The sequence below is a fragment of the Hyperolius riggenbachi genome, chromosome 3 (genome assembly GCF_040937935.1).
Source record: "Hyperolius riggenbachi isolate aHypRig1 chromosome 3, aHypRig1.pri, whole genome shotgun sequence".
NCBI classification, from domain to species: Eukaryota; Metazoa; Chordata; class Amphibia; order Anura; family Hyperoliidae; genus Hyperolius; species Hyperolius riggenbachi.
In genome coordinates, this window is record NC_090648.1 from 340,235,012 (window position 1) to 340,259,068 (window position 24,057).

The following is a 24,057-nucleotide window of genomic DNA, read 5'->3' on the forward strand; positions in this document are numbered from 1 at the left end:
CAAATCGGGGGACCCAGGCGAGGGAGGGGGGGTACGACCCCCCTCCCCACCGCTAGGCCCAATACCCCCTTTCTGCCCGCTACTCCTCCAGCTCGGCGGCCGGCCCCCCACCCACGGACAGGCGGGTGCCGCCCCCCCAGATGTGCCGCCTGAGGCAAATGTTTCACCCCGCCTCATGAGCGGGCTGGCCCTGGGTCTATGGCAAAAGGTATTAGAGGCAGAGGATCAACAAGACAGCCAGGCAATTTGCATTGTTTAAAGGGAAATAAAGGTCAGCATCCATATCGCTGTCAGGCCAGAAACCCACTAGGAGCGATTTCTAATTGCTAGTGATTTGAAAAAGCTCTTGTTAATGCAATGCTATGGGGGATTTTTATAAAATCACATCACTCCGGTGAGATCACACCCATAGCATTACATTAGCAAGAGTTTTCAAATCGCAAAGCGCTCAGAAAATCACTCCTAGTGGGTTTTTGGCCTCACTTCAGGTGTACATTAAGATAGTTGGAAGAAGCATTTCTATATAGTACACAGAATTCTCCCATTTGATTCAGGGGGCAAACAAGGCAGATTCTTGTGGCATCAACTGCAAAAGAGGCCCCATGGAATAATTCCAAGCACACTATGATTTGTATATATTTACACTCAAAAAAAAGGTTGTAGGGTACACCTAGCCAGCCAAATGAATTTAAGTTATGTTTCATCATCATTGCTTTTCCATACATTTGTTGCTTAAAAAAAGGATGCTAACCTCAGCAGATGAGACAATATGGTATCTCAGAAGTTCCAGAAGTTTCCAGAACCCCTAGGAATAAAAACAGAAGAAAACAAGCAAAAGGAAAATCAGTTACGTTAACAACTATGATAATTTAATTTAATACTAGGCTGTGCTACACAAAACCAGTTAAATTAGCAGTGCCCTGTGTCCTCCATGTTGACCTAGCAATAGCACAATCTATATGTTATTATAGTGGACAACTGTCCAGGATACTGTATGTATTGGTCAAACCTAGATCTCTGTAAAGGGCAGTACAAAACCACCGCTCAATACAATGAAGATTTTACATATCCCTCTGGACTTCTTTTTTTAACCAATTCGGAATTGGAATAAGTCAAACATTACAGATTATGTTAGGGGAATCAATTGTAGATTTCATCCAAATGTCAGTCCTGCTGAACTGTGTGTTTAGCCACCTTTAAAAATAAACCTGTGATAAAAGGAACTTAGACTTTCTCACTTTACAATTATGTGGACAAACTGTTGTGTTTCATAAAACAAACTGGAACCTTTTCACACCACATTGTAAAGCTACTAGCAAAGTTATGAATGGGAGCATCTTTGCTATTAGCTGCAGATGACCACAGGGGACATGGGTGCTGGAAGAGGCAAGCCATACCCAGGTTTTGCAACACTATACTAGAGAGCTACAGGAAAGTCCTATTTAGGTATAACACTATAGAGTCAATTGTTTATCTCATCAGTTTAGTATTGGTGTAAGTTTGTTTTTAATAGTTCCCTAATCTTCTGAAAGGGGAGAAGATAGTTTTTAATGGACACGTTAGAGTTCTGATTATGAATAAACCTGATTATACTTTCTTTTCTCATACCTCCCACACTGAATCCCAGTTAGATTATAGAGTACCCCTAATTTATTGCCTTGGGCCATGAAAAGTTTGCAGATTACTTGGCCTGCCCATGCTCCCATTATGATTCATTGTATTTGGGGAGAAAAAAACAGGTAAAACATTTGCTGTAGTCATTTGTACAGTATATGCATTTTTCCAGATGTATATAACATGTCTGACACATTAACTGTTGATATTAATGAAGTAAAGCTAGAACATCTCCCTATGAAAACTTCAATATGAGATCACAGGTTAATGTAAATATTATACTTTCTGTGCTAGAATAGCTATACAGAGAGTGGGCATTTTAATAAAATTGTCAACCTGTTTGGATAGCAGATACTCCAGAGTTCCATTTTCCATTTCAGAGAGGGCATTGTTGTTGGGAACAAATATGGTGTAAGGCCCATCCTTCTCCAGATCAGGACCCAGATTAGATTGCTGTGGAAGACAATGTACATAGTAGGCAAAGTAGTAGAGCTTTAGCTAGCAGCTTTAGGAGAAAGACAAACATGCTACCTCCAGCAAAGACCTGAACCGGTTGTATCTGCCATTTTCCTGCAGGATCTCCATGATCGTCTCCTGCAAATAAAACATTCTGGGGTTGGAAAATGCATTTTCTACTTCACATTTACTGACCAGCCACTAATGTGGACAATAAATGAACAGTCAATAAAATGTAACTGTTCCACTGTGGCTCTGTGCTTTTGCTAGTGATGTTTGCTACGTAATGGAAATTTAAATTAGACAGTGTCGCCGGCGGCAGAGGGGGGTTAACTTACCTATGCCGCCACCTATGCTCGCGGTCCAAATAGCAACACTACTTCCGCCTTCCAGGTTTGAAGGAGGAGGTAGTGGAGTTACATGATCCGCAAGTGGAATGCATCAGCTATAGGTGGCAGCATAGGTAAGTTACCCCCCCCCCCCCCTGCACTATCTAATTTAAATTCCGATTACAAGTAGCTGCTTACACTTAGCGAACATCACTACTTGATTCGTGTCAAGAAAAAACCGAGAAATCATATAAAAAAGTTCGTAGATCTTGCTGTGTGTGTATGTACATGACTGCAGTCACACAAATTATAGAATTTTCTGTATTCCTCTATATGCGCCGGTATGATCCAGGTGGCAAGGTTTGCAAAATTCAGTCACACAATTCAAAAAACCAAAACATTTCTAATCAATCCAGACTGGGTTTACTGCTGGTTCTTCATTAGCTTCCATCTTGGGAGAACCTATAGCAAAAAAGGCTATAAAATATTACATGGTTGATTAATGTAAATCACTTCTTTTTTTTTTTTTCACACATATTTTATTAAAGAAAGCTATAACACATACAGTATATTTGGAATACAGTGTCAATAATCTGAGAGTGGGTCATCAGGTGTTTCAAACCTCCATTCCGGGACCCCCTTTGTACCAATCTTACTTTTACGTTTATAATATTCTTGACATTGTACATGTATTATGTTTTTAACCCTCTGGATCCCCACCCCCAACCCCTCCCTCCCCCCTCTCTTTTTGTCTGCTGTTCCAACTTTCTATGCTGGTTTTTTTATTTATTTATTTTTTTTCATTTACAATACCAAACATTTTAGATGTTTTATCTGGCAAAAGAAAGATTTTTTTTGTTTTGTTTTGTTTTGTTTTTTTCCAGTCCAATTCAAAGAGGGCCAAGGTATTTCTAAGTTACCTTTAGCTTACCCAGTTTACCCAATAGGTCCATTGTTGCATACCATTCTGTATATTTAAATGGAGTGACCAGAAGTTGAATGTCCTCTTTTGAATAGGCAAATTCTATGAACTTCATCCACTTTTTAAAGAAGATTTTAGCTGTTTTCTCTTTATGTGTTAGTGCATCTAGTCTGTCGTAGTTAAGTAGCTGTAATAGTTCTTGTTCTGTGTCCCACATTGTTGGCTTGCTAGGGTATATCCACTTGTTATATATTACCTTTTTGCTAGCTGCTAAAATCAGGTGACCCAATAGAGGAAGTTTTTGGGGAGTAGTGGCGTTTTCTACCTCTGCACCTGAATGTTGATTTTCATAATGGAAGAGAAACAGTTGTGGTGAGATCTCGATTTCTTTGTTGCATATTTGTTGAATATAGTCTTTGACTTGGAGCCAGAAAGATCTGATAGTGTTGCATTCCCATATGCAATGGTATAGGTTGGCTTTTGGGAGCTGACATTTAGGGCAGTAAGGCGTATAGTTGATAGGGGGCTTTTGTATTTGATATCAAAGGCATATTTTGCTCTATGTATCAGTCTGAAATGCGAGTCTCTCCAGTTTTCATTATTTATAATTTGGCGGTATAGGTTGTTTCCTTCTATGATTTGCGCCATTAACTCTGGGTCTGTTATGTCTTTGTTCCAGGATTTCAAGTTGTTTTTCGCGTATTTTTCTTGTTGTCGTTTTAGAAGGGTTGTTTGCATTGCCGACAGGGAAAGCCTATGTAGTCCTGGCTTGATGAAAGTGTCAAATTCATTTGGTATCTGTTCTTGTGATAAGTCCTTTACCAATGATGAAGCATATGATTTTACTTGTGCATAAAATAAAAAAATGATGTTTAGGGAGATGATATTCAGACCTGAGTTCTCTAAAGGTTTTCCATTTACCTGTTGACAGATTAAAGAGATGACCCATTTGTTGTATGCCTTTATCTTCCCATACTCCAAATCCCTCATGAGACATGCTAGCCTGAAAACCTGGATGTCCCCAAAGAGGCGTGTACTTAGATAGCTGATATGATAACCCAAAACGTTTTCTAACTTCTTTCCAAGTTGCCCATGTGTCTCTCAAAATTATGCTGTGCTTAATCTTTTGTGGGAGTTTTGCGTAAGAGGTATGTAAAATGGCTGCTAATGACCAAGGTTCTGCAAAGGATTCTTCCAGCTCAGTGTTTGAAAAGAAACTATTTTTGCAGATCCAATCTCTTGCATGTCGAAAAAGGCATGCTAGATTATAATTTCTGATATTGGGTAAACCTATTCCCGCCCCATTCTTTGGCATCATTAATTTATGTAGTGCTACCCTGTGTTTCTTCCCTGCCCATAAGAATCTTGAGACTGCTGCTTCTATTTTCTTGACCTCTGTGTGTTTTAACAGTATTGGTATGGTTTGTAATGGGTATAGTAGCTTTCCAAAGGTAATAGACTTTACTAATGCTGCTCGTCCCATCAAGTTAATAGGAAGTTTTGAGTTGTTGAGTGATTTTATGCATCAGGGGTGGGTAATTTAGGTCATACACTGAGTTGGAAGTCCTGGATATTTGAATTCCCAAATATCTTACTTTGTTAGATATATTAATACCAGATTCTTTAAGAGAGCTTACTGTGTCTGGGTTATTACTGAGAAAGAGCAGTTCACTTTTGGTTTTGTTTACTTTGAACCCACTTACTTTTCCTACTTCTTCTATTATACGGAAAACTTCTGTCAGTTGTGATTGTGGTTTTGACATGAATAGTAGTATGTCATCAGCGAATAGTGTTTGTGTAACTGTATATGAGCCTATTGTGATTCCCTGTATTCTAGCCTCCAGGATTTTGGCCATGGGCTCCAAAACTATGTTGAATAATAATAGGGATAGTGGGCATCCTTGTCTCGTTCCTTTCTGTAAGGCTATCCTTTGGGAGAGAAAGCCAGGAGTGTATAATTGAGCTGTTGGTGCTAGTTGTAGAGCTTCTATTAATGTCAAGAAGAGCCCGGAAAAGCCCATCTGTCTAAGTACTGCCTTTAACCATTCCCAGTTGACGTTATCAAAGGCTTTTTCAGCGTCTAACAGTAGTATTGAATAATTTTTTGATGTTTTAGGATATAGTTTGACATAGTCCAGGACTGTCAGTACCTTTCGATGTTTGCTACTGCTGATCTGCCCTTGACAAAGCCAGACTGGTATTTCCCTACTAACTGAGGGAGGAGATTTGCTAGTCTGTCTGCCATGATTTTTGTTAAAATGTTCAGATCTTGATTTATCAAGGAGATGGGTCGATATGACTCTGGTTGAAGTGGGTCTTTTCCCTGTTTTGGTAATACTTTTATGTATGCATTGTTGGCTGAATTTGGCATTTGTCTCGTTGGTAAGATTAAATTAAATACTTTTTGCATATGGGGGGCAAGTTCCTTTTGTAATATTTTATAGTATTCTGCGCTGAGACCATCAGGGCCTGGTGACTTATTATTGTGTAAATTTTTGATTGTTTCTAATATTTCTTCTATTGATATTTGACTGTTAAGATTGTCTAATTCGCTCTGTGATATTTTGGGTAATTTTACTTTTTGAAGTGTTGTTAGGATCTCAGCATGATCTATTTCCTTTGTTGTAAATCACTTCTGACAGGCTTCAGATTAATAGGTCTGTTGCCTGAATTGCTGCACGGTGGCGTAGTGGTTAGCACACTCGCCTTGCAGCGCTGGGTTCTCAGTTCCAATCCCAGCCAGGTCAACATCTGCAAGGAGTTTGTATGTTCTCCCAGTGTCTGCGTGGGTTTCCTCCGGGCACTCCGGTTTCCTCCCACATCCCAAAAACATACAGATAAGATAATTGGCTTCCCCTAAAATTGGCCCTAGACTATGATACATGCATTACATGATATATATGAATATCGTAGGGACTAGATTGTGAGCCCCTCTGAGGGACAGTTAGTGACAAGACTCAGTACTCTGTACAGCGCTGCATAATATGTCAGCGCTATATAAATACTTAAATAAATAAAAATAAATATATGCAGGCAGGTGACACAAAAGGTTAGAAGCCTGGCACACATCTGTGTAGCAGTATAGGATGCAGAGGCTGCAATCATCGCAACAGGCCTCCTGAGCCAGAGGGACCCACTAGTGGCCTTCCTTCAACTGTTGTATTACCTCTTCATTAGTGCAACATGGCCTACCTTTATATATGTGCTTTGTATAGTGGTGATCAGTAACACACTGTTCCTCCGCCGCACCCCCTAACACTTCCCTGACACTGCAGCTGTCCTTGGTAGCTTTTGGTGCTCCATATCAATTGTTATGTATAGAGTGCTTGAGGGGCCCAATGTAATATTTGCTCTGGGGCACATAGTTCCATAGCTATGCCACTTCTGGTGTAAGCACTACATTTGTGGTCAAACAAAATGTTACACATCTAAGATAATCCTCTTCTTCCTCATTGGTTTAGTGGATTCCTTCTCTTCCTGACCATATGTGCGTCTGCACGCCAGATGTCTGTCAATCACTGCTTATTTCAGTTATTGCATAGGCAGGTTCATAGCTTCACATATGCTGTCTATCCAACTTAGCCTCTGTCATAATCATCTTCTTTTACCCTCCAATTTTCGAAGCATCAAAGATAAAGAATCCTGTCTTCTCAATATAACAATAACAATAATATTTCTATAGCACTTTTCTCCCATAGGACTCAAAGTGCTTAGGCTCTCTCAGATTCAGTAATTTATAGTAATGTGACTCAAGTATTTGAGTTTTAATCAGGGCTGTGGAGTCGGAGTTGGAGTCGTAGTCGAGGAGTTGGAGTCGAAGCAATTTTGGGTACCCGGAGTCGGAGATTTCACAAACTGAGGAGTCGGAGTCGTATGATTTTGTACAAAATCCACAGCCCTGGTAAGTATTAGACTAAGGAGTCAGAGTCGAGGAGCCAGAGTTGGAACCATTGTGGGTACCCGGAGTCGGAGTTGGTGGTTTCATAAACTGAGGAGTTGGAGTCGGAAGATTTTTGTACCGACTCCACAGCCCTGGTTTTAATAATAGTAGCCTCTTAGTAGCTTTCTCCATATCCACAGTTCAAAAGCATCCATTTTTCAATGCATGGCCTTATTTATAGTCTGAATTTTGGAGCCAAATGTTGCTATTGAGAAGACCATAGTTTTAACCACTTTACCCCCGCGCGTACGTATTTCTCCGCCCCTTTTTCCATCCTTTAAAAACCAGGGACGGAGAAACACGTACTTTCCGCGTTCCCGACGCTGTCCGCGCTCCCGCTCGTAAACACGCCGCCCGCCGCTAGTAAAACCGCCGCCGCCCGCTCGCCCGGAGATCAATGAACGGGAAAATCCATTCCCGTTCGTTGATCTAAGCCCCACAATGACCCGCTGCTCTCCTATGGGCAGCGCGATCATTGTGAGAAGAAACTCACGTGTCCAGCCTCCTTATTCTTCCTCCAAGCTTCCGGAAGGAGGCTTGGAGGTCGCAATAAAGCAAAAAGTTACTGTGGCCATCTTGTGGCCAAATAGTAAACTACACCCTACACATTTTTCACATACAAATAAATGACTTTTACACAAAAAATTAACTCATTACCTCCCACACTCCCCCAAAAAATTAAAAAATTTACAATTAAAAAAAATACATAATTAGTTACCTTAGGGACTGAACTTTTTAAATATTTAAGTCAAGAGGGTATAACACTGTTACTTTATAAACTATGGGCTTGTAATTAGGGATGGACGCAAAACTGAAAAAAATGCACCTTTATTTCCAAATGAAATATTGGCGCCAAACATTGTGATAGGGACATAATTTAAACGGTTTTATAACCGGGACAAAAGGGCACATAAATTTCATGGGTTTTAATTACAGTAGCATGCATTATTTAAAAACTATAATGGCCGAAAACTGAAAAATAATTTTTTTTTCCCCCACATTTTTCCTATTTTCCCATTAAAACACATTTAGAAAAAAATAATTCTTGGCATAATGTCCCACCTAAAGAAAGCCTAATTGGTGGCGGAAAAAACAAGATATAGTTCATTTCATTGCGATAAGTAATGATAAAGTTATAGACGAATGAATGGAAGGAGCGCTGAAAGGTGAAAATTGCTCTGGTGGTCAGGGGGTAAAACCCCTCAGTGGTGAAGTGGTTAACTATCCTGCCCTTTGTTGGTAAAGTGAAATCTCTATCCATTAGTATCTTGTCCAAACCTGCCACAGCTTTCCCTCCAAACTAGCTTAATCTCATGGAAATCTAAGTGAGATAATGTTGTCAGTGACTATTAATTTTTGGAATATAACGAAGGACTGATGTTAATATCATTTTATTGATGATGATGATGGCTACTCCATTCCTTCTGTGAGTATCCTGTCCGCAATAGAAAATCTGATGTATTTCTGATGTGAAATGACCAGTGCCAGTTCATTTTAGTTCACAAATTCCCAGGATGTCAATGTTAAGCCTTGTCATCTCATCTTTGATCAGGTTGGACTTTCCTTGATTCATAGTTCTTATATTCCAGACAATATATTGTCTTTTGCAGCATCAGACTGTACTTTTAATATTTCTGTGCACCTCAGCATTTACTGTAAATGTCCTCTTGGCTTTAATCCATCACTATCAGTAATGCTTGCTCTATTACTTGTCTCCTGCTCTTCCCCAGTAGCTTGTTGGGCATCTTCAGGCCCGGAGGACTCATCTTCAGATGCCATATCGACATAATCATGGTTGCTTCTGTTCATCTGGTTTTCTTGGCAGACGTTAACTGGAGTGGACTGCCAGTACCTTTTCCAGCGGATTGTCTTTAGTCTGATCTCTATGCAATGACCTGCTCATCTTGGGTGGCCCTACACAAGTCATTGCTTCATTGAGACACCACGGCAAGGTAATTATACAGAAGGGTGGAGATTAAATCACCTGCCTAATTGTGCAGTGTGGCACGGCAATGTGAGTGAAGAGATTGTAAAATTATGTATAACTTACCTTTGTATTGCTCTCTAATGTTGGCTCCACAAAATCCATGGCTTTATCAATGATGTGCAAGATTCCATTAGAGGCAATTAGATTTTTTACTAGAAACTTCCCCCTTTTTTTGCTTCCACGAATCCTTATTTTTAACTCATTATCCTACAAAACAATTAAAAGGGCAATGAAGTTAATTATTTATTTATACGAAAGTTAACATACTGTAGATACTTTTAAATTGTACAAAAGATCATTAAAAAAAAAACAATTTCTATACAAAATTTTAGATAAATATGCTCTGTGAATCAGATCACTTTCATTAATATTTTGCGATTTCTAACGCACTCAGGAGGAAACTTGTGCAACAATATTATGCTGCTAAAGGGGGAAGGAACTTAAAAAAACAGCTAACGGTTTTTCTAATATCTGCATATACTTGTGGCCACACTGAAACATCACTGCCCTTCTACTCACCTCTTCATTTATGTTTAAAATAGATAAGTACGTCTTTATTAGAGAAGAGTGAAATTATTAAAACACGGTTTCGAATCCCGTTCTGGCCTGGGTAAATTTCAGGTTTGGCTGTTGTTTTTTGTATTGAAGTATATGGCATCGACTCTCCGGACTAATTTTGAAGCTCCCAGACATGCTATATTAACCAAATGTTCTATGTATATTAGAGCCAGTTGTGAGAATATGTCCAAAATGATTTCAAAAATACCTTGCAGTTTTTGAGAAAATGTATTTTAAAGTCTTTGTGGGAAAACTTATTTTTCTTTTTAAACCAAAGCAGTATCAGATTGTGGTGGTTTTTGGTTCATTAGCCTCCATAAGCTTTAATCTATTTTCTTCAAGTCACATAGTGAAGCTTTTAAAATGTAATAATAATAATAATAATAATAATAATAATAATAATCCTAACATTTGTATATCGCTTTTCTCCCGTTGGACTCAAAGCGCTCAAGAGCTGCAGCCACTAAGGGCGCGCAAGAGGGGCCACCCTGCAGTGTTAGGAAGTCTTGCCCAAGGACTGCTTACTGAATAGGTACTGATCCTAGCCCGGATTCGAACCCTGGTCTCCCATCTCAAAGGCAGAGTCTTTAACCAGAATACTATCCAGCCACTAAAATGAGAGAACATGCTTTAATACACATTCAAAAAAAGAGCACCCTCTTTCCAAGTACTGTTAACCCCTTTTCCTCCATGGGGGCTGGTATTCCCAAGGGAATTCAGAGATTGCCAGTGTGGGTTTCCACCCCCAAGGAATATTGTCCCAAAACCTCTCCCCTCCCCCTTTCTGCAGAGCATCCTTGTCCAAAGTTACTTGAATTCCAAAGTTGTTTCATTCAATCATTTGTCATTCAGCCACATAGGTATTGCGGAGCAGCTGTGTAATCAGGTAGCATCTCTAGAACCGCATTTAATTGGCCAAGACATGCCATTTCTCATGCATACAACCATTGCACGAATTGCAGTGTACCAAATTATGTACTCCTCCATGACTGTTTAAAAAGCTTACCGCCTCTCCACTGATCACTTCCCCTGATTTTCCAGTCAATGTATAAATCAAATCGGTGCTGTTGAAGTCTTCGGCATTTAGCTGGCCAGCAATCATGTGGAGCTTTATAAAGTACAATGTATTCTCTTTGTTTGTGAAAGCATTCTTTACCTGAAACAGATAAGTTACAATTCTGTGAATTTTCATTCTATAAATCATATGGCACAGCACACCTGTGCACATATCTTTATATGGTATATCAATAGTATGGAAGACATGCCTTTAGCAAATGCAAATGCATGCAGCAGCAGGTTTATAAAATGCACTGCCTTACTATGCATTACTGGAAGGATATAATGGGTCATCTATGTGCAATTTGCAAATTCATACATTTCTAAAAAGCAGCGTTTTCAAAAGCAGATAAAAAGTAGCATTAGTGGGAAGGAGCCCTCAGAGCAGATTTTACGTACGCTACACTTGGCTATTTTTTATTTATTTAATTTATCTAAGTATTCATATAGCGCCGAAATATTAGGCAGCGCTGTACAGTGTATATTGTCTTATCACTTAACTGTTCCTCAGAGGAGCTCACAGTCTAGTCCCTACCATAGTCATTTGTCTATGTATGTATCGTGTAGTGCATGTATCGTAGTCTAGGGCCAATTTAGGGATGTGGGAGAAAACCGGGGTACCCAGAGGAAACCCACACAAACACAGGGAGTACATACAAACTCCATGCAGACCGTGCCCAGGCTGGGATTTAAACCGGGGACTCAGTGCTGCAAGACTAGTGCGCTAACCACTACCCACCGTGCTGCTCACACCTGTTCATGAAAAAGCCTAATTTATCTCAAAAAGGGCTCTGTTTTCACAAAAATGTGATATAGAAAATACACCATTCTACCTAAAGAAGAACTCCACAAATCATTAAATAAAGATATTTCCCAAGTTACATCCATTACTGGATCCAGAGTCTCGAATTCAAATGTAGGACACCAAGCATGGCGATCATATATTTTCTCTGTGGTTGGGTAGAGTTTCTCCACATACTCCACAGATGTCCTGGGGTCACAATGGTCACAACTGTGACTGGATCACCACACCAGACAGCCCATGTGGTGCCCTACCATCAGTCAATCTGTTGGTACAATGATAGACATTCTGCATGCTTTGCAGAGTAATACATGGCTCACGAATGTCTCTCTTTTGGAGGAACAGTCCTTCTTTTGGAATTATAATTATTATTCCTATTTTGGTTTAACCACTTCCCCACCGAGGGGATTTACCCCTGAAACACCAGAGAAATTTTCACCTTTCAGCGCTCCTTCCATTCATTCGTCTCTAACTTTATTATTACTTATCGCAATGAAATGAACTATATCTTGTTTTTTTCGCCACCAATTAGGCTTACCTTAGGTGGGACATTATGCCAAGAATTATTTTATTATAAATGTGTTTTAATGGGAAAATAGGAAAAAATGTGGGGAAAAAAATTATTATTTTTCAGTTTTCGCCATTATAGTTTTTAAATAATGCATGCTACTGTAATTAAAACCCATGAAATGTATTTGCCCATTTCTCCCGGTTATAAAACTGTTTAAATTATGTCCCGATCACAATGTTTGGCGCCAATATTTTATTTGGAAATAAAGGTGCATTTTTTTCAGTTTTGCATCCATTGCTAATTACAAGCTCATATTTTATAAAGTAACAGTGTTATACCCTCTTGACATAAATATTGAAAAAGTTCAGTCCCTAAGGTAACTATTTACGTTTTTTTTATTGTATTTTTTTTTTTTTTAATTACAAAAAAAAAATTGGGTAGTGTGGGAGGTAATGAGTTAATTTTATAGTGTAAAACTAATGTATTTGTATATGTAAAATGCTTTAGAGTGTAGTTTTACTATTTGGCCACAAGATGGCCACAGTGAGTCTTTGTTCATGCGACCTGTAAGCGTCCGGAATGACGCTTACAGGAAGCACTATGAGGCTGGGAAAATCACAATGATCGCGCTGTTTCTCATAGAAGCAGCAGATCCATGCGGGGGCTTAGATCAACAAACGGGAATGGATTTTCCCGTTCATTGATCTCTGGGCGAGCGGGCAGCGGCGTGCACGAGCGGCGGGAGCGCGGACAGCGGCGGTAGCGCAGGATGTACGGATTTCCCCGTCCCTTGGTTTTATAGGGATGGAAAAAGGGACGGAGAAATCCGTACCGCGGGGGGTAAGGTGGTTAATATAGGACAAGCATTCACTGTGGTGCTGTACTGTATACAATTAAAAAACACTAATAGGATACAGGTATTACACAAGTCCCTCTATCATACTCTAATATCACATCTGTTTTTGGCCTGATGATCTACATCAGTGGTCCTCAAACTAAGGCCCGCGGGCCAAATGCAGCCCCATGAGGCTTTTTCTCTGGCCCCCCACTCACAAATTGCGTTCCACTGCATCTTAAAATATTGATGTCTCGCATATAGAATAGCACTGCTGGTACCATCAATCCACAGGGAAGCCAGCGAGCAGTCATTCGTTAGCTTCCAATCCAATTCCGTATCAGGTGACACTGCTATCCAATTAGACAACAAGTTGCTTCCTGAGTATGCTTCACTGTCTGGCTAAAAAAGGTTTTTTACTATCTGCACATGCTGTATTCGGGGCGTATTATCTGCTTTGGTTAAATGGGAGACAAAAGGGCTGCACGTGTAAACAGGTAATAGTTTACACTACCTAGGTTCAATGTAATGTTTTCTACATCATACAGTATTATGTATACTCCGGCCCCCCATTAGTTTGAAGTATGTTGATGTATATTAGTCCTGATCTACATAATTAAAAGACGCGATTACATTATGTCATGTTTTTTTTAACAAAATGTATTTGAATTTTAACAGATTAACCACCCCATTGGGTAAATCCACATATCAAGAGTGTACAGTTTTATATCCCAAAGTAATAATATTAAGGAAAACTTCTTATAATAATTCGTACATATAACTGATATGAACATACATATCAAGATTAACCCAAACCCACCCTGAGTTCCTCCCCCTCCCCTTGTCATTCCCGACCAATTAACCTTATCTATTGTGTTGAAAGACTTCATGAAATGTCTAATTTCCCCAGTGTGCCCAGTAGATGTTCCGTTAAATACCATTTCGTATATTTAAAGTGTTCCATCAGATCTTTGATTTCCTGTTGAGAATGAGTCATCAGAATAAATAACTTCCATTTCTTAAAGAATGACTTTGGGTTTTTTATCTTTGTGGCTCATTGCAACCATTCTATCCAGCTGAAATAAATGTAAAGGTTCCTCTTTCACGTCCCAGGTTGAGGGGGCACATTAATATATCCATTTGTTAAACAGTAATGGTAATAATTCCAATTGGACTTTGCACATTTGTTTGATATAATTTAACACTTTATTTCAAAAGTCTACTATCACTGGACAACTCCACACACAATGGAATATGTCCGCATCAGGGTAAGAGCATTTAGGACATTTTGGACTATAATGGGCCGGAGGATGTTTATATTTAATATTAAATGCATATTTTGCCTTATGTATAAATTTGAGGTGAGATTCCCTCCAGCTTTCCCCAATAATAAGTTTGTGGATTATTTTGTAACCTTACAGGATCTTAGTTGGAAGGTCATTATCCGGCAAATATTTGGACCAATTAGACAGGTTGTTCATTGCTTGTTTAGAGGCAGAATGCTGTTGAAGATCTATCTGGATTGTAGACAAAGAAATTTTGGGAACATGCGGGGCCAAAAACTCATCTAGGCAATTTTAGGTGGATTTTTTTTATATTGAGCCCCCTTGCTTTCTACAAAAGATCTCAATTGGCCGTAGTATAGGAATGATGGCGAGGGATATTGAACTTAGACCTAATACCCAGAAAAGATAATAAACTACCCGACTTTAGGTCCAGCAGCTGCCCTAGCCTTTGTATCCCCTTATCCCTCCATTCGAAGAAGCCTCCATGAGCTAAGCTTGCTGGAAACTCAGGTAACCCCCACAATGGCATGTACTTGGAAATCAAATAAGGCATATGGAATATCTTGCATAGCTCTCTCCAAGTCACTATGGTATCGTTAAAGATCTTACTGCTTTTGAATTTCGGTGGGAGATGTTTATGCGATGTATGCAGCAGGCCAGCCATTATGACAGTTTTATATTCAGCATCTAAATAACTCAACCTCTGCTAGACCAGAGCTCTGGCACTTTGTGTCATGTGATGGTTTGCATCATCACATGACCCAAAACACCCATGACATGAACCTGCTTCCTATGAACTGCTGCTGTCTAACAGAGGTCTGAGCAGGGAGCAAAGTGTGTTTAGCTTACAGGAACAACAAAGGGATGATTAGCATATTCAGCAAGGATGCATTGTGGGAGACATCATATGCTCACTCCAACCCAAATAATAGCAAATACCTTCTGTTTTAAGAAGGCAAACTTCTGTTAATGGAATGTCATGAACTTTAACATCATCTTTCCCTCAGCAGGGAGTACAACTTGATACACTACACTGACAGCTCTGATGCTCATGAGGCATCTACATGATGTTGCACTGCTCAAAGTAACACAATGCTTAACCCAATCTAGATTGCCTTTTCGATTAACCCACTTGTCAAAATAAATTGTTTTCAAGACAGTCTAGCTGAAGTAAGAATATCCACCTTATATGGTTTCTGTAGAAAAAAAAAATCAGTAGAAAAAGGTTCAGGGCCACAGAGCTCAATTTTTAAACTGAATAAATACATAGGCATACTTACATCTTTTGCTTTGATGCCTTTGTTTATGGGCACCAAGACTGTGAATGGGCCCAGGGAAGACAGCTGCCACGAATAAACATCTACAGATAAGCAGAAACAGATCTAATCAGGACTTTCACTACCCATTGTGTAGCTGACACTTTATATATCTATGTACCCAACACATTGTTGCAATATATCTGCAGAGTATTTCCTAATGTAGATTTAAGGTACATACACATGTCGGATTTGTACAAACGACCCGTTGTTTCGACGTCTAAATGACCGGTCGTTCATCATCAAATTGGGCGTGTGTACAGTCTGTCGTTCAGCTGATAAGAGCGGACTTGAGCAATCCCATGGTTCTTCACTGTGCACAGACATCCCTTAGAAATGAATGGAGAAGCTGCAATCTATGCCTTCAGCAGCGAGTGTACGCCCTAAGGCTCCCTGCACGCTGCAAATCCGTTTTGCAATTCCGATTCGCAATTCCGATTTCCCCTGAATGCAATCAACAGACAACAGAGGAAAAATCGCAGAATGCAGTAACGATTAAAAATCGGAATCGGCTGTAAAAAATAATTAAAAATCGGAATCGCATGCAGTGTGCAGGGAGCCTAATACCTGCCCGGGGGGGGGGGGGGGTGTCTTCCAGGATGCGTATCCTTTCAACTGCAGAGAAAGTGTCATATGAGTAAATGGAGGAATGGAGGATGACAATATTTTTCTGCCTGCAAATATTTATTATGGGAGATGTAGAATGATTTCCCATAATTTATTAGAAGAGACATTATAAGAGCAGAGCACAGTCAAACGCAGAGACAGCATTGACTTCACAGACTATTATGGAGAGAGTGGAAGATTTGTTTCTCCTGAAAGAAGCTTCAACTGTGCAAACAAAACATATGTACACTCAGTTGGAGCAGCTACAAAGCCATATACCCCATCCCCTAAGCACTAGCTGTAAAGAAATCACATGACACAGACCACCAAATGCAAGGACAGCTACTGTGTGAGAGAGAGGTGTGAGCAGAGAAAAAGTAAAGGTTTGTTAATGACCACTATTCAACGTCCGTATGTGGGTAATCATTATCACTATGGCACCTATAAAGAGCTAATGCTATAATTGCAAGTGGGCCCTATCTGTGCCCCTGAGGCTTGGGGGCACTGGCACAGTGCAATGTTTGCATCCCATATTGCTCACTGTGTCTAGAATAATGTTTATGAGCGGAGCTCATCAATAGCTTTTGTTTGCCACACAGTTCCTGGCTTCCAAGTACACTTTAATTTTGCACATCTTCCTAAAGTTAGAAAATACAATCAGGATGTTTCTAAAAATGCAGATACACAAAGGGGGACTTTGCATCTCCATGACATAATCGTCTGTTTTAATTTGTTTAATAACGTTAAACAGTGGTCAAATACAGTGTTTTGTCAAACCTGTCCTTGTGACTCCCCCAGAGTGCATATTTTGCAGGAAGCCTCACCTATGTACAGGTGGGGTAATTAGTGTCCCAGCTAGGTGGATTCCATGTAGCTGAGACACTAATTACCCCACCTGTGCATAGGTGAGGCTGCCTGCAAAACATGAACTACTGGGGAGTCTCGAGGACAGGTTCGAGAAACACTGGTCTAGTATATCAGGTCTAATTGAGATGATCCTACATGTTATAATGACTTTTAAATACCATATTACTTTTATAATGATGTTGGACCATAAACAAAGTAAAGACCCACCAAACAAGCTGATTGCTACAGACAACTTTCCTTGCCATGGTCCTGGCTCCATGTTAATCTCCTTCATACGCTCCAAGAGGTTTCCATAGCATACAGTGCCGTCCCCAATATAACCCTTCTTACACACGCATCTGTTAACATAGGCAAGGGACATGCAAATCTGTTAAAAACACACACATCACACTGAATGGGAAACAGAGAAACTCATCAAATAGTGTCACTTACTCAATTTGCCCAGGAGAGACAGTAGTACAGTTGGCATGCTTACTGCATGTGTTCTTGGTTGCGCATACATCTACCAGCTGACACCCAACTCCAGGCTGAAAGTTACTGTAACCTTCTTTACATTCACAGTGTGACTAAAAATAAACAAACACACACAAATAAGCTTGTTCAGGACTGGAAGATGGATTATGATTTTAAACCGTGGAATTTATTATATTCAAGAAGGGGGGGCGTTGATTGAGCTAATGAATCTCAGTCTAATGGTGATGACAGCTTGTATCTTACACATTTTTTACATTGCTTTACATGTGCAGCTGTTGTTACTGAATGAGAGCTGGTAGTTGCTGCAGGCATTAGATGGTTATCTGACTCAGCTACTTCCCATATTTTGAAAGAATAAGTTGTTGGGTGAAGTCCTTTATATTGTGAAGGATCAAAACACAGTCCTCTTTGAGGGCAGTCCACCTTGCCCGCTATAGCTAGTGTATCACTTTAGAAAAGGACTCATGTAATCAATGCAATCTCGGGATTACAAAAAAGATTCCCAATAGAAAAAGCTTTATTGATACATATACAAAAGGGTATATCCAAAAATAGAAAGGTATAAAAACACACAATTCTTCGATATCAAGCAGTGGGTCCTCATAGAGCCAGAGACATAAAAACACTATCTGATTTAGCTTGGTAAGTGATTATTGCTTTGTGAACAATACCTTCCCAACAGTGGGTTCCCACGTCCTAGCGTATTCACCGCTGTTGGGAAGGTATTGTGTACGCCTGGTATGTTCAGGCGCCCCCAGTATATCACTTGTTGATTTTTATTTGGTTTTCCTCGCCTGATTGAGCCATACAGAGCTGGGTATCTTGGCCTGACGAAGGGCATATATGGCTACAAAAGCCCGAAACGAACATGTGTCGTTGCCTTGAAAAATGTAATACCCACAAAGCAATAATCACTTACCAAGCTAAATCAGATAGTGTTTTTATGTCTCTGGCTCTATGAGGACCCACTGCTTGATATAGAAGAATTGTGTGTTTTTATACCTTTCTATTTTTGGATATACCCTTTTGTATATGTATCAATAAAGCTTTTTCTATTGGGAATCTTTTTTGTAATCCCGGGATTGCATTGATTACATGAGTCCTTTTCTAAAGTGATACATCAGCTACTTCCCAGTCACAAGTTTATTTGCACTTTAGGGGTAGAAATGGGTCAAACAGACTAGCAGCACAGTTGATTTCACAGAAACTCATATGACAGTTAAAACAAAAATATATATTTCTAGTGAATAGAACTGCTGCAACCCTGCAAACAAAAGGTCTATGTGGACTCTGGACTTAGAGGAAGCTACCTCACAGCTGAGCTTCTAAGTTCAGCTATATTTTAATAATCCCATTTTGTGTTGTTTGATGGAGTGACTTTGAAAATCGAGACCCTTTTGCTCATGAGGGTCTTAGAAAATGTCCTATGAGGTTTATAGTTCCAGCTAGCTTTCAACAGTGACCTTCGTTGACCAGTTACTTGGCACTGAAGGAGACTGTTAACCTCTTTTGAAGTAATATGGGCAGCCTTGAACCAGCCTGACTATGTTACAGTGCTATTTTACTGGAAATTACTGGAATTTATAAATCAGGCTCTTTGTCTTCATTTGAACTTTTGAACAATAGCACAATTACACCAATATTATCAGGTGCTGCACAGCATCCAAATGACCTGCTTTGCAATGATACATCTCTTTTAGATGTTATCTTATGATCTAATACCATGCTATAGCTGAGAAGAACTCATATGTTCATATTCTGGAAGAACTTGATGGCAATAGGAAAAGAATATAATGATACTCTAACCGTTAGAGTCTAACGAAACTTGGAGTGGCTGATGGATATCAGGAACTAGATTGAATTAAGTGTCTAGCTTGTGACTCCTAACCATATAAAGGAATATATTTTTGTGAGGGAGTTGAATGACAGTAGCAGTTGTATTAGCTGTGCGTATGAAAAACAAGAAGCAATCCAGACATCCAGATCTTTGTTGTACTGCCAAGGTTAAAAGCCGTTTTTCACCTGGATGTTACATTGTTGCCTGGCATAATCATCTGCATTGAGCGAAGTTGTGATCACAATGCACACATCTTAGTATGAGGAGCATTACACCACAATGCTTTGTAATCATTGATAAATGTTAATGTAATGCCTTGCCAAAGAAATGTCACTGCAGGTTTGTTTCTGTGTAATTTCTTCCACCCTTGGGGTCAAGCAGGGGGACATACTGGTTACACTGACATTAAAAGAGCCTGTCATTAACCACATAACGACCGCCTAACGCCGATAGGCGGCGGCTGGTTGTTTTTGGGGTTTCCATGGAAACAGCCTCTCAGCCTGCGAGCCTCCGATCACGGCTCGCAGGTGAAATGTAAACACGCGGGGAAGAAATCCCCTGTGTTTACATCCTACGGCGCTGCTGTCGCAGCAGCGGCGTAAAGAAAATCGGCGATCCCCGGCCTCTGATTGGCTGGGGATCGCCGGCATCTAATAGGCTAAAGCCTATCAGATGAAGCCTATCAGAGGTGGTACAGGACGGATCGCCGTCCTGTACCGCCCATAGTGAGCAGGAGAGGGAGGGAAGGAGAGGGAAGGGGGAATAGCGCTGCGGAGGGGGGCTTTGAGGAGCCCCCCCCCCCGCTCGGCCACACAGAGCGGCGGCGATCACACCCCCCCAGCAGGACATCCACCTAGTGGGGAAAAAAGGGGGAAGTCTGATCGCCCTGCCTCAAACCTGATCTGTGCTGCGGGCTGGAGAGCCCACGCAGCACAGATCAGTGAAAAATGCCCTGGTCCTTAAAGAGACCTGGGTTTGAAGAATATTATCTGCATACAGAGGCTGGATCTGCCTATACAGCCCAGCCTCTGTTGCTATCCCAAACCCCCCTAAGGTCCCCCTGCACTCTGCAATCCCTCATAAATCACAGCCACGCTGCTGACAAACAGCTTGTCAGAGCTAGCTGTGTTTATCTCTATAGTGTCAGTCTGCTGCTCTCCCCGCCTCCTGCAGAACTCCAGTCCCCGCCTGCATCCCTTCCCTCCCTGCTGACTGGAGGAAAGGGACGGGGGCAGGGACCGGAGCTATGCAGGAGGCGGGGGAGCAGCTGAGACTGACACTACAGATGTAAACACAGCCTCACAACACGGCTGTGATTTATGAGGGATTGCAGAGTGCAGGGGGACCTTAGTTGGGTTTGGGATAGCAACAGAGGCTGGGCTGTATAGGCAGCTCCAGCCTCTGTATGCAGATAACATTCTTTAAACACACCTCGGGTTCTCTTTAAGTGGTTTTCACCTCCAAAATGACAATTGTCAGATCTTTTGTGTAAAGCTTTTTAAGGCAGCAAAATTATATTTCATCTCTAAACAACATTTTATGAGAAATCACTTATCGTGCCAGACAGAAATAATTTAATATTCATGCACGCGTCATGCTTCCTAAATTGTACTTGAACGCATTGGGAACATAATAGTGAAAGTCACAGCTACTCTTATACTGCTACATTCTAAGTGTAAAGGCCCTCGGTGCTGCTAATAATTGCTTTCCACTAACCAGGAGCCATCAGCACACTCACTGCGGAATCCATACACACCCAGGACTAAGTAACAATCATGTAAACTAGTAGTCTAGCTTTATATCTCCACAAATACTGTTGCGTTGATGCTACATTTTCAGTTGTAGATGACAAACAAATCTCACCTGTCCTGGTCCATCATATTTACAGACGGATGATGCTGTGGGGCAGTTTCCAAAGTTTTCTTGGCAGTTGTCAATTGGTAAACACACTTTACCGTCACCCTGGTAGCCCTGCTTGCAAGTGCACTGGTGCTTGTTAGGGCCTAGATAGGTGCAAGTAGCTGCCGCGTCACACACTCTCCTCAAACATGGATTTATGGCTGAAAAAATAGTTTTGGGTTCAGACAGTTTTACAGTAGGAATAGTATATGGATATTTCATAGCTAGCACTGCTAACAAAGAAGTGAGATTATTGGTCCTGAAAATGAAAAATCTAGATTACTATAAGAAAGAGCAGCATACTTTGGTATGATAATCAATTCTGTACATCAAGGTCTTTATTCAATTCACTTTTCTTAAATATGCCTATGTCAAGGTTCCTGCCCATTTTGACCTTGACAAGTGATAGGAGACTCTTACAGAACAAGAACACAGAAGAGTTGAAGAGTAGACAAAATAAGGAATAATAGATTACTGGAAAATGTACGTTTTTAAGTTTTGTAAAAAAACAAACAAGAAAAAACAAACTTTTTTTTTCATTATGTGATCACATTTTTTTTAAATCAAAGCAATTGTGTTTTCTTGTTTTACTTTGAACCCTCCATGGTAAGTACCATAGGTAAGGTATCATAAAGAGAAGTAGGGCTTGGGTGGAGGAGGGGGTCTGCAAATTAATAATACATAAACAAAAATATTACTTATCTACATAATATTTATTTGCATTTTAGGAACATTTTCTAAACATTTTCCCCGACGTTTGTTTACGCAGTCTTTTTGCCTAGTAAATACACAAGATTGTGGATATTGTAGATGAGGGATAAGCGGGCATCTAGAATTGCACTTGTAAGCAATTATAAAAAGCAAAAAGTGTGCATGTAACCAATGAGGTCTGTGGTACATAAACTGCTCTCCTGCAAAACATGATTTTCAAATTTTTATCTGTAGCCCACCTAGAAATAGTAAGGTTCAGGGCCAAAAGGAAAAAGGCCAAGGAGGCCTTGGCAGGTCCTTGAGCTATACAAACTTACATGGCTTACAACATTGGTGGGTAACTTGCAAGAGAGTGGCAACCCCCCCCCCCCACTCCCCTTATGTATCAGGTTGAATCTCCCATGTAGAGAATCTCAGACTTTTGTAGTCAAAAAGGATATCCAAAAGGGTCACATAGAAGCTAAAAGACGTTTGCTTTTATCTGCCACACAAGGTATTCTTTCTGTTATGTAACTTGCATCAGTCAGGTTAACCTCTTCTCTCCCTCCAACACTTGTCACATGACAACAGAACACGGGTAACTGTTTGTTCAGCAGCATAAACATGAAGCCCCCACTTTATCACATCATCCAACCCATATGTGAGGAGTGTGATGCTACTACAACAAAAATATTGAAAACCTTGTAAAAAATGTGATAAATTACTAAATAAAGGTCGTGATAACATGGGGAAAACATAGTGTGTCTAAAATAAAAAATGTCCTTAATTAATTAATTGAAAACGGCTGTTACTTTCCGGATGATCCTTGTATGTGCCAAAGTAATGGTTGCACCATAGTGAAGCATGTTAGTATTATTTTCATAAACCTTTTTTTTCCAGTTTGCAGAAGATTAAAGAGAAAAGTCTTACGTTCACATGCTGAGCCCTTCTCCACATAATTTGGTAAGCATTTACACTCCATAGTACCCGTATCTGAGATTACACATCGCGAGTTTTCCCGGCACTTCAATGCAACACAGTCTGGTATAGCTAGGGATACACAACAAATAAAATAAAAAAAAAAAACATTCAAGAAACACTATATAATAAATTGGTCACACGGATGACTAGTAAGGGTGGCTTGCAGAAGTCACAAGACACTCCTGATAGTAGTACGGTAATTTTTAGATGGCTACAGAACTGAAGCCATGAATAGCTACAATACCAGCCTACACAACTATAAATCAAACTCAGGCCATTGCTAATAACAGAAACATAACAGGCTGTGCCTGTTGCCATTAGCAGATGAAGGCATTGTGGTGATTAGTCATTGCAATATGACTAAAGACAGATGAAAACAACATTCTCACTTGTGTAGCATAGTCTGTCAGTTGGGCAAACAGCTCTTTGTTTGGCTCAGCATGCAGGATAATTTGTATTATTTTATATTTATTCTATTAATGCTTTTTGAATACCTGCTTTTGTTCTACTTTTTGCTTATTGAAACACTTGGTTTACATCAGAGATTTGTGAATGTGTACAAAATAGAAAACTAGATCCAGAGCATGAATTAAGTAAGTAAGTAAGTAAATAACTTGTGCTCTACCATGTAAAATAATACTTGTAGTTACTGAAACACAAGTTTTGTAAACAAAGCACAAACAGCTATTTGAAACACGGTGAGTAATAAGGCCAACATTTCTCTGTTTTTCTATAGGGTTACTTACGTTTATCACATCTAGGCCCACCATAGGCAGACAGGCACAAGCATAAGCCATTTCCTGTGATCCCACTGTTGCAAATGCCATGTACACAGTCACAAACTGTTAGGGGGAAAAAATGATATAGCATTTTAGGTAATCACAAAGCACACAGTCCTCAAGCTTGAAACACAAAACAATAACTGCATAGTAATTCAGTTTCCCACCGGTTTTAAGACATGTATAATGTTTTAACAGTTAAAGGATTGAACTTCATCCCAATAAGTTAAAGTAGCTGATACTCCCTTTCCAGTGAGTAATTTTTACATTTTCTTGAATAGATCATCAGGGACATCTGTATGGCTGGTATTG

The 24,057-nt window shown here is 40.1% G+C and overlaps 1 protein-coding gene across 2 annotated transcripts in view; it reads right to left on the reverse strand.

Annotated features, from left to right (window-relative positions):
• Positions 1 to 24,057, reverse strand: part of STAB2 (stabilin 2) — a 215,994-nt gene that overhangs the window by 149,092 nt on the left and 42,845 nt on the right. For both annotated transcript variants that reach the window (XM_068276928.1, XM_068276927.1), the window contains exons 6-16: positions 23,713 to 23,808; positions 22,916 to 23,035; positions 21,260 to 21,456; positions 17,518 to 17,651; positions 17,293 to 17,423; positions 15,577 to 15,656; positions 10,813 to 10,962; positions 9,312 to 9,455; positions 2,146 to 2,208; positions 1,951 to 2,067; positions 752 to 805 (exon numbers count right to left, since the gene is read on the reverse strand). In XM_068276928.1, the coding sequence (XP_068133029.1) occupies positions 752 to 805; positions 1,951 to 2,067; positions 2,146 to 2,208; positions 9,312 to 9,455; positions 10,813 to 10,962; positions 15,577 to 15,656; positions 17,293 to 17,423; positions 17,518 to 17,651; positions 21,260 to 21,456; positions 22,916 to 23,035; positions 23,713 to 23,808 (1,286 nt within the window). The remainder of the gene's footprint in view (positions 1 to 751; positions 806 to 1,950; positions 2,068 to 2,145; positions 2,209 to 9,311; positions 9,456 to 10,812; positions 10,963 to 15,576; positions 15,657 to 17,292; positions 17,424 to 17,517; positions 17,652 to 21,259; positions 21,457 to 22,915; positions 23,036 to 23,712; positions 23,809 to 24,057) is intronic.